This window comes from Engraulis encrasicolus, chromosome 8 (assembly GCF_034702125.1).
Source record: "Engraulis encrasicolus isolate BLACKSEA-1 chromosome 8, IST_EnEncr_1.0, whole genome shotgun sequence".
NCBI lineage: Eukaryota > Metazoa > Chordata > Actinopteri > Clupeiformes > Engraulidae > Engraulis > Engraulis encrasicolus.
The window spans coordinates 10,690,108-10,701,883 of NC_085864.1; the positions used below are offsets into that span (position 1 = coordinate 10,690,108).

General features: G+C 41.6%; 1 protein-coding gene across 1 annotated transcript in view; it reads left to right on the plus strand.

Annotated features, from left to right (window-relative positions):
• igsf11 (immunoglobulin superfamily member 11) overlaps nucleotides 1-3,144 on the plus strand; it is a 125,184-nt gene extending 122,040 nt beyond the window's left edge. Inside the window, exons 7-8 of the mRNA XM_063204959.1 lie at nucleotides 144-339; nucleotides 490-3,144. Of these exons, the coding sequence (XP_063061029.1) occupies nucleotides 144-339; nucleotides 490-801 (508 nt within the window). The 3' untranslated portion in view covers nucleotides 802-3,144. The remainder of the gene's footprint in view (nucleotides 1-143; nucleotides 340-489) is intronic.
• The last annotated feature ends 8,632 nt before the right edge of the window (nucleotides 3,145-11,776 follow it).

Genomic DNA, 11,776 nt, shown 5'->3' on the forward strand with positions numbered 1-11,776 from the left:
TCACCTTTGTGAAAGCTGATTGCAATTTTCTCTCGCACATCTTTGTCTTAGGTAGGCCATCCTGCCTGTTTGTTTTTGTTTTTGATGCACTATACTATGTGTGGGAGTTGACCCCCTCTCTCCTCTCTCTGTCTCTCTTTCAGGGAGGACGACCTGCCTCCTAAGCGCTCCTCATCGGTGAAGGCCTTCCACGCCGACGCCTCGTCCTCCGAGAACGACACGCTGACCTCCACCAACACCTACAACAGCCGCTACTGGCACAACCCCAAGCCCAACTACGACACCAACTCCTACACGCGCTACAACGGCGACACGCGGCAGACCTTCAACGCCACGGCAGCTGCCAGCGCAGCTGTGGCCGCCAACCCTGGGCACGGCACTCACGGGCATGGCGGCCACGGGCACAACACCCCAGGAGGTGGCGGCGGTGGAGGTGGTGGTGGTGGTGGTGGTGGTGGGGCACCTCACACTCCGCATGTCACGCATCAGCCTCCGCGCATCACCTACACCAACGGCAGCCACACGCTGCCCCCGCCCAAGACTCTGGTGGTGACCACCAACTCGGCGCCGTCTCCGCCCGTCATCACCCGTAGCAACGGCTCCCTGAGCCTGCGGCCCAGCGCCACGCCCACGCCTGCGGCCCACACTCTCGCCACAGCAACAGCCGGCGGGCACCACCACCACACGCACGGTCCGCACACACACACGCACTCGTATGCCGTGAGCCAGGCCACGCTGGAGCGCATGGGGGCCGTGCCAGTTATGGTGCCCGCGCAGAGCCGGGCAGGATCGCTCGTCTAGATGTTACGTGACTAACACTAAAAATCAAAACTTTTCCCACTGTGGCAGTCGTGTTTGGTGCCCGTGCAGAGCAGACCTGGTTCACTCGTCCTACATGGGATGGGACGAGATGAATTGAGACTAGACTAACAATACAAGAGAAACTTTTCCCACACATTGGCACTGCCTGGGCCGGGCATGGTACCCATGCAGAACCCAGCTGGGTCGGGTCGGGTCGGGTCGCTCGTCTAGCCAGGACGGGATGAGACCAGAATAACTCTAAAATCAAAACGTTTCCCACACTGGGAAAGTCTACAGAAGTCAATAAGCATATTGAACGAACCAATGAAATCAACTATACATGAGTATATGCCACAAATGAGCAAAATGCACATAGATGAGTAAACAAAGATTCTGGTTGTTTCCACTGGAAAACTCTACGTATACTAAGAAATAAACTGGCTTTTATATAAATATATATAATACAGTAATGTCCGATGCCAACTTTTTTTTTTGGTGCACTCCAGGAGCAGCGCCCTGTGTTTTTGAAATTTCCCTCCAGCTGCCGCTCCTGTTTAGGACTGGTCTGAACTGGTCTAGTATGGTACTGTTCCAGTGTGGTTATGGACTGGTCTTGTTTGGACTGATCTTGCATCGTGGCAGACCCCCCCAAGCAACACTCATGATTCCCCAGACTATGGAGTCAAGACAGTCAAGACTCAGAGACTCAGGTGTCAAGAGACTAAAGATTTGAGGGATTGTGGAGTCAGTGGTTCACAGCTCTACAGATTCCCAGCTCTACACTCAAGGCTCAAGGGACTCGGCGAGCTCACCCTCTGCTTGCTGAAAGAAGAGGGGCATGACGTTGATGGGAGCAGTAGAGATCACCGGGAGTCTTGACAGGATAGAAAGAAAATAGTCTCATTACATATAATAATAACAATGGTAATACTCATCATCAGGACTCTAAATTAACACCAGGTAACCAGCCAAATGCTGGTGAAATTTCAGTTTGGCTGGTAGAAAAGATCTACTTGCTAGCCACTTTGAGCCATTAAGTGTGTGTGTGTTTGGCTAGTAAGATTAACATCTACTAGCCATTTTGGCTGGTGATGACAAAAGTTAATTTAGAGGCCTGATATGAATGACCCCACGACTTCACATGAGAGTTAACAGGGAGATTCTACAATACGTATTTTATAGTCTGCACAGCTGTCCATCATCCTCATCATAGTCCTATCGTCTTTATCTACTCTCCAAATCAGGCTAGAGGCTGGGCGTTTATAATTTAGCACATGTGTACATTACGTTTGGACATATATTTTTATTAATCACATTATAATCAAGACATCCTGTGAATGTGCATGTCTGCGTATTTTGTTTGAAATAACACAACCTGTTGACGTTGAGAACTTTTTACAGCTTTTGCCACCTGTTGCTGTACAGTTGACGGGTAGACATGCAGGAAGGAAGGAAGGAAGGAAGGAAGGAAGGAAGGAAGGAAGGAAGGAAGGATGAATTGAGGAAAAATGGAGGAAGTACTGTAATGATTGAAGCTTCAGAATGATATGCTGTTATTTGATGTGCGCTGCAATGGTCTTAAATGAGGGCCTGGAAATAGAGTGAGACATAGAAAATAGCCTTGGAGATGGAGGGGTGAGAGACAGACAGAGAGACGGCGTGGAAAAGGAGAGAGAAAAAAATAAGGTGACAAAAATAGCTTAGCAGCAGAGAAAGCAAGAAGGTGAGATGGCAGTGTCTGACTGGGTATTTACATTCACTGGGTCTAGTTCAAATTTACTGTAAGTCCGTCTCTCTCTCTCTTGTTGTGTTCTTGTTTTGCACTGCAATCAATGTTTGTCCCAAAATCAACTATCTCTTCTATATGATTCATAAAAATTGACGAGATAGCTTTATCCTGACTCTTAACAATAATACTAAAATAATATATACATTGGAAAGATACTGTAGATCGCTAACACTAATTATAGTGTATGAGAACTGACAACAGGTAAAAGATGTCATAATACCACGGTATAAGAAACATTTTGCTATTTAAACTTGAAACGTATGCTGACTACTTATGGGCACTGGTTTATGGAGTACAGTCATACTGTGTACTCAACAAACAAACAAATAAATGTCCAACTCACCACACTGCTGCTCTGAAAACAATGTAGATCTATTTGCTATGTATTGTATACTTTATAAAAGATTATAATTTTTCTGCTTGTTATTAACAATAACTATTTTATGTTGGTTTTGTTTTTTTGTTTGATTTTTTTCTGATTTTGTTTTGTTTTAAGTTTGTTCTTTTTACTGTAAATATTGTAACTATTTGTAGATTAGAATGTGAATTAAAACATTCTTTTGTCCAGTTGATATACTTTAAATCGTGTCATATTTCAAAACTCTATCTTTATACACGGATGCTGCTAGCTTTCAATAACAGCGACAAGCCTTTGCTTTGTGAGCTCAGTCACTGAGCACCGTACCGTACCAACAGTCTGAGCTGCGTTTCCGAAGAACTCTGAAGTAGTATTTAAGCCTAAGTAGTACTTAAGTATGAGGGGCCTCCTAGGCAATATATCACAAAAAATATTGGGTGACACTTTACGTAGCCCCTTAATGCGCGCCGTACCTCCAGTGGCACGCTGTAATAGTCATTGAAATGTACCTACCATAGCACTACAATACTGTGACACAACACAGGCCCTTTAGTAATGCACCACGACTTGGTCATTACCATACTGGTAACAACAAATGTATAAAGCCGCGTCTTAAGGGGTTAAAGCCCATATCTATAGCGCATTATAAATGCATTTATAACAAATTAATATGTGCATTATAATTACTTACAATGTATTATAACTACACTCATAATGCTTCATGATGCTTTGTGTTAACAACAGTTATGAATAACCCTGAATCTAGCTGATAATGCTTTATAAATCCATGGGTGTTATGAGTGCTCATGACTGGCTATAAACTACAGGCTGCCTGATGGGGCTTATAGTACATTATAAGTACTTACATGTATACCCCTCTATGCACAGACCTGGATGATAAACTGTCATAAGGGCTCATAAGATGCTATAATGATCCATGTGAGATCATAAGTCGTCATTGTGTGCTCTAAGTAAAGTGAAGTTCATATGGCTGCATCTATAATGCACTGTGTAATGCACAACTATAATACATCATAATCAGCCTGTAGTTTATATCCAGTCATGAGCACTCATAACACCCTTGGATTTATAAAACATAAGCTAGATTCATGGTTATTCATTACTGTTGACATAAAGCATCATGACACATCATCGGTGTAGTCGTAATGCGTTGTAAGTAATTATAAGCATTATATTTTTTTTATAAATGCCCTCATAATGTGCAATAGATATGGGCTTCCTAGAAAGTGTTACAAAATATTGTTTGTAGGCTTATAAGAGGATTGTATGCATGAACTTTTAGTGATGTGTTATATTGAGGAGGAGGCCCATCATAAGTACTACTTGGGCTTAAGTACTACTTAAGAGTTTTTGGTAATTGCAACCCTGTTAAATTGCAAATATACTTTCTGTACAGAATAACACAATAGTTGTAGCTATATCACTGCACTCTGCTTTTGCATCTTTGTGATTTGTCATGGTTCTCAAGCCTTACTGAGCAAAACTAGACAAACTCAGATAAATTAGCTACAAACTGCAGCAGGCATTCTTATCCACCCACTACACTCTTTCCGCTGGGTTTATTTTCAAGTATATTTACACATTTACATTGTTGAGCGTGTGTTGAGGTAAGTGCTTCTGAGATAATTTGTTGTTCACACACAATTCATTCATCACAAAGACTTGTACTGCGCCCTTGTGGCGGTTAGTGTACATATCACCCTTGAGGAACTGCAGGCACAGCATACATTATGCAGGAAACAAGTCTGGGGAGAAAATCTGTATGCAACAATATGCCTACTACAACCAATCAACACAACAAACTAGATTGTTCCACTCGTCCTCTGACTCCACAGTGCACTGCAGTTTTTGCAGGACTCCAATAATACTTAAACAGATTCTAACGTTGTGACTGAATTGGGCACAAACCTCATCATGGTCACTCAAAAGGCACACCAGTGAAGCACATAAGCAGTACCCAGTGAAGATAGCTTACAACTTTTTCTAATCTCCAAATAAGCTGTCCGAAAACATGAATGTCAATTCGTCACGCCGATGTGCATACAATTGACTGAATTGACCTTTGTCTGATGCAGTAACAACAACGAACACAATAGACAAACCCCATTGCCCCCAGTTGACTCCATTGCTTCACAGTTACAAAACCAAAGACACAATAATATGCAAACACAACAGACCCTCCATTTAATCAGAAACAAAGTGCAATCTGTTATTTAGGTACTATCTTACAGTTGGATCCTTATTTAACAGGGACGTACCAGCAGGAAGGCCTATAAATGACCTCCGGGCTCTATTCATCTGGAACGAAGGCAGCCTGAAGCTCCTATCTGAAGGCAACAACTCACATGACCCATGTACAGGGTGGCACATCATCACAGAAAGTATGATAGTGGCCACAGATATGACCATGTTATTTAATTGGGCACTGTGTGCTGTGGTGCGCTGTGTCTCACTGACAAAAACACAAGACTTTCACTTCACTTTCATCATTTGTGCACCTTTAGTTACTGTGATTTGCCTTTGTACAGGTTCCTGATAGCTGAAACAAGGTGTGATGGCCCAAACATTTACAACTGATTCCACTGTACAGGCAGAGAGAGGGGCACACGGACAGACAGACAGACAGACAGACAGACAGACAGACAGACAGACAGACAGACAGACAGACAGACAGACAGACAGACAGACAGACAGACAGACAGACAGACAGACAGACAGACAGACAGACAGAGAAACAATATTATTGATCTTATACACACCTTTATACTGCCATACATTGAAACTGACATAAATGCCTTCAAAGTTTGGATATTGTAGTTGCAAATATGACATACAGTAGCAATATCTCTGAAAGGGGACACATTTGCACAATGATGATTTGTCATCATATCAAGGAGGTGTATTGAAGACCCTGTTCTGCCTAATCTGAAATTTGACAAAATATGTAGTGTCTGCACTTTGCCTTTGTATGACAGTATGCCTATAGGCTCAGCACAGGACTCAAGCCAGATTCACCTTAGGGGGATAGGCTCTTGGACAGATGCATGTTAATTGAACTACCACTGGATTGGCTGTGACATAGAATGATTTCATAGAACTGTATGACGTTTCCCTGGAGATTATTCTAAAGCCTCACCTGAGTATAAAGATGCTCTTTTAGCAGCAAGACACGGAAGAGGCCAGTTAGATTCTTGTTTGCTCCTGGATATTCACACACGGCTCAGAGACTGTGGAACTCGATGGGCAGCAAAGGTGATGAAGGTGCTGGATAATCATCATGCTGTAAGTACATGGAAATCAACACCGCATTTTGATATAAGTACGGTAGGAATTTTAGCTCAACTATAATATTAGGACACAGGGCTGAATTACTATCACACAACAATTTGAGTTACTTGTACAGCCTAAATGATGTAGTGGAATATTTCTGATGGAGAGTCAGAAGAGTCATCTTAACATGAAGGCAGGAAGAAAATGTGTTTCTCTGCCCAGCTTTAACACCCTAGTCACTGCACTTTGTAGGGCAGTGTTACTGCACTTTGCCTTTGTACAAGTTCCCCGATGGCAGTAACAATAGATAGGCCATACATTTACAACTGACTTCCAATATACGGGCTAACAAGATCACCTGGCTCAATTAGTTACAAATGGCAGTGAGGCAGAATGTGCAGATATACAAGGCAGAGAGAGAGAGAGAGAGAGAGAGAGAGAGAGAGAGAGAGAGAGAGAGAGAGAGAGAGAGAGAGAGAGAGAGAGAGAGAGAGAGAGAGAGAATACACTTGAGCTCCTACACCTTTATACTGCCCTACAAGTGCCAACATTGAAACTGACATAAATGCCTTCAAAGCCTTGGTACCCTGTCCTCTGGTCATAGCAACATCTCTGAAGACACATTTGGACCATAACACTTTGTCATCATATCGAGGAGGTGTAATGAAGACCATCTTGACAAAATATGAAGTCTCTGCACGTTGCCTTTGTACGGCATTGGCTCAGCACAGGACTCAAGCCAGATTCCAAAATGCTGCAGCAAGTATTCTGACTAAAAGAAAATAGACCATATTACTTCTTAGGTCATTGCACTGGCTTCCAGTGAGATTTAGAATTGAGTTTAAAACGCTTCTGATAGTTTATAAGTCACTGAATGGCTTAGGCCCTAAATATATTGTAAATATGATTGAGCAATATCATGTTTTAGGTCTTCAAAATATCCTCTACTGGTTGTGCCTATGGTCAGGTCTAAACAGGGTGAAATGGCATTTAGTCATTATGCTGAAAAATGCTGGAAACAACTCCCTGTCCAAAATTTAACTGCCCCAACAGTGTTTTAAAAGGAAGTTAAAAACGGCTTCATTCTCATCTGCCTTTGGTGATAGTTAGTTACACAGTATCTTTAACACAATATAGTTTTTTTCTTCTTCTTCTTCTCTTTTATCTATTCTTAAGCACATTGAATTACATTTATGTATGATAATGTGCCATATAAATATTTTTGACTGATTGATCGATTGATTGGGGGATAGGCTCTTGGACAGACGCATGTTAAACTACCAATGGATTCCAATGTGGTCACTTGGCTGTGACATAGAATGATGTCATTATAGAACACTATGACCTGTCAATGGAGATGATTCTAAAACCTCACCTGAAGATGCTCATTTAGCAGCAGGACACTGAAGAGGTCAAATGGATTCTTGTTTGGATATTCACACATGGATAGTGTGGAACTCAGATGGACAGCAAAAGGGTGCCGGATAATCATCATGCTGTAAGTACATGAAAACCAACACCGCATTTTGATATAAGTAAGCAAAATAGGAATTTTAGCTCAACTTCAAAATGAGGACACAAGACTGAATAACTTTTAAAATGGCTATCACACAACAATATGACTAAGGGCCTACTTGTAGGCGACAGTCTAAATGATGGAGTGGTATATTTCTGATGGAGAGTCAGAGGAGTCAGAGAGCTTTAACACCTTTAGCTACTGCACGTTGGCCTTGTAGGGCAGTGTAGTTACTGAAATGTGGCTTTGTAGAAGTTCCTGATAGATGGCTGTAACAAGATGTGATAGGCCAAACATTTACAATAACTCTATTCTGCTCTACTGGCTAATGATATCTTTAATAATAATAATAATATATATTTTTTTTTTAAATACTGGAAACGATCACAACATAGCCTATTCTCATAGCACCAAGACCTAGTGTAGTATCAATTCAAATCTTAAAGCTGCACGGGAGGGATCTTGTGTTGCGGGCAAAGCGTCAACTTGAGGTCGTGCCGTCCGTTACTCTTGTAGACAGTTGTCTTCTCTGCTACCTCTCCTATGTTGCCTTATTAGTTTGTGTTTGTGTGGGCATGTGTGTTCATTTTCTCACGTGATCCCCGGACAATTGGCGTCATGCGGAAGCCTCCAGAAATGGTGTGTGAGTGTGGGAATGTGTGGGCCTACCATATGTGTATTTTGAAAGCGCATTGAATTCAACTTGATAGTTGTGATACTGCGCTATATAATTAGGCCTACATGTTATATTGCTTTGTATTTACTACTACAGCCAGGCTTTCATCAGAGTGTGACACCTCCAAGTGGGCAAAAGCCAAAGGACAACATGGTCCTGTACTTCATATTATATGGGATCCCAGGATCAGCTATCAACACGGCATTTAAGTAAATGTAGGATTTTTAGCTCAACTTCAACATGAGGACACAAGACTGAATAACTTCACACAGCAATATGAGTTTTTTTGTAGCCTACAGTCTAAATGATGGAGTGGTATATTTCTGATGGAGAGTCAGAAGAGTCATCTTAACATGAAGGCAGAAAGAGTCATCTTAACATGAAGGCAGACAGAGTCATCTTAACATGAAGGCAGAAAGAGTCATGTTAACTTCTCATCTTAACATGTCAACTTGTCATCACCCTCAGGAGGTGTAATGAAGACCATCTTCAGTCTAATCTCAAATTTGACATAAAAAAGTAGTATCTGCACTTTGCCTTTGTACAGCAGTAAAGGCTCAGCACAGTACTCAAGCCAGATTCACCTTCGGGGGATAGGCTCTTGGACAGAATTTTAGGCTACCACTAGATTCCAATGTGGTCACTTGTCTGTGACATACAATGATGTCCTAATAGAACAGTTGGACGTGTCCTTGGAGATGATTCTGAAACATCACCTGGGTATAAAGATGCTCATTTAGCAGCAGCACACTGAAGAGGTCAGTTGGATTCTTGTTTGTTCCTGGATATTCATTCACACATGACTCAGATAGTGTGGAACTCAGATGGACAGCAAAAGTGATTAAGGTGCCGTATAATCATCATGCTGTAAGTACCTGAAAATCAACACAACATTTTGATAGAAGTAAGCGTAGGAATTTTTTTTTGAACTTCAACATGAGGACACAAGGCTGAAAACTTTTAAAATGGCTGTCACACAACAATATGACGTACGGCCTACTTGTACAATCTAAATGATGGAGTGGTACATTTCTGATGAAGAGTCAGAAGCAGAGGCGCATCTTGCCTCCAGGCAAGGTAGGCAGCCGCTTGGGGCCCCCAAGCCCCTAGATAGTAAATAGCAGCCCATACTGTACTACAGTAGTGGTGATTTTGGTTCAAATTTTCATTCTTTTGCATTTTCGCTTGGGGCCCCACCTGACCCTAGAATCGCCTCTGGTCAGAAGAGTCAGAGTGCTTTAGCACATTTAGTTACTGCACTGCCTTGGTAGGGCAGTGTAGTTACTGCAATTTGCCTTTGTATAAGTTTCTGATTGATGGGGATCCCAGGATCAGCTATGAAAACAGCATTTTAAAAATGTAGGATTTTTAGCTCAACTTCAAGAGGACACAAGACTGAATAACTTCACACAGCAATATGAGTTACTTGTACAGTCTAAACTATGAATTGTCAGAGGAGTCAGAGGAGTCACCTTAACATGAAGGCAGAAAGAGTCATCTTAACATGTTATCTTAACATGTCAACTTCTCATCACACCAAGGAGGTTTAATGAAGACCATCTTCAGTCTAATCTGAAATTTGACATAAAGTTGTATCTGCACTTTGCCTTTGTACAGCAGTATAGGCTCAGCACATTATTCAAGCCAGATTCACCTTAGGGGGATAGGCTCTTGGACAGATGTATGTTAGGCTGCCACTGGATTCCAATGTGGTCACTTGTCTGTGACATTACAATGATGTCATTATAGAACAGTAGAATGTATCCATGGAGATGATTCTTAAACCTCACCTGAGTTAAGATGCTCATTTAGCAGCATAGGAATAATACAAAATTGTATTAGTTCTATGATTTAGCAGCAGGACACTGAAGAGGTCAGTTGGATTCTTGTTTGTTTCTGGAGATTCATTCACACATGGCTCAGATAGTGTGGAACTTAGATGGACAGCAAAAGAGATGATAAGCATCATGCTGTAAGTACCTGGAAATCTACACAGCGTTTTTATATAAGTAAATTTAGGATTTTTAGCTCAACTTCAACATGAGGACACAAGACTGAATGACTTTTAAAATGGCTATCACACAACAATATGACTTAGGGCCTACTTGTACAGCCAAAATGATGGAGTGGTATATTTCTGATGAAGAGTCAGCAGAGTCATCTTAACTGCCCAGCTATTAGACCTTTAGTTACTTCACTGTGCCTTTGTAGGGCAGTGTAGTTACTGCATTTGTCTTTGTACACGTTCCTGATACATAGGGTTTTTTTGTTTACAAACATTGGTGTTGTGAGGAGGGGCTAAACTGGCAGCCAACAACATGAGCTCATTTTTTCACCGACAGCGGTTTCCAACAGTCAGAGGTTGGACAGTGTGCATCCAGGGTCACGCAGGCAGGGATCTTTTACAAACGGGAAACCCATGTACAGTATATCACGAAAGTGAATACACCCCTCACAGTTTTGCAGATTTTTGAGTATATCTTTTCTTAGGAAAGCATTACAGAAATTTAACTTTGACACAGTGATTAGTGACCTTTTAACAACATATTTAACCGCATAAATTTCTTGTTCACTCAGAAAAAAAAACGAAATACAGCCATTAATGTTGAACATGTACTCACAGTGAGTACAAAGTGAGTACACCCCAGATTAAAATCCGGTAGTGAAGGGGCTATGTTGACTCGAATCGTCTCGAAATGAAACGAAATGAAAAGGGATGACAAGGGAGGTCATCAGTGTGCGTTTCAACCTTTCTTTGCATTGAACTTTTACATTTTGAGTCTGCATCTGGCTTAAATAGATTAGTGTGAGATTTGAATGCAATCCTATGGAGAATATCATGATCTGCTTCAGTAGTCACAGTGCATGTTGACATGCATGTTTCTTTTAGGTGTATTTCAGATTGCCAATGTTGACAGCATTCATGCATCCCCAAACCATGTCATTCCCACTACCATGCTTGGCTATTGAGAGGATACACCTTTTTTGTAAAACTCACTTGTTTACCACCACACATCCTTGACAACATCGAAAGAAAATTTGTTTATCTTGGTCTCTTCAGATCACACGACATGGTTCCAGTGATCCATATCCTTGGTCTGTTCATCTCTCTTGAGACCAAGATAAACAAATTTGCTTTAGATGGTGTCAAGCATGTGTGGTGGTAAACAAGTGAGTTTTACAAAAAAGGTGTATCCTCTCAATAGCCAAGCATGGTAGTGGGACTGACATGGTTTGGGGTTTCTGTAATGCTTTCCTATGGAAAGATATACTGCAAAACTGTGAGGGGTGTATTCACTTTCGTGATATACTGTATAGCTGTTATAAGGTGTGGTATGACAAACA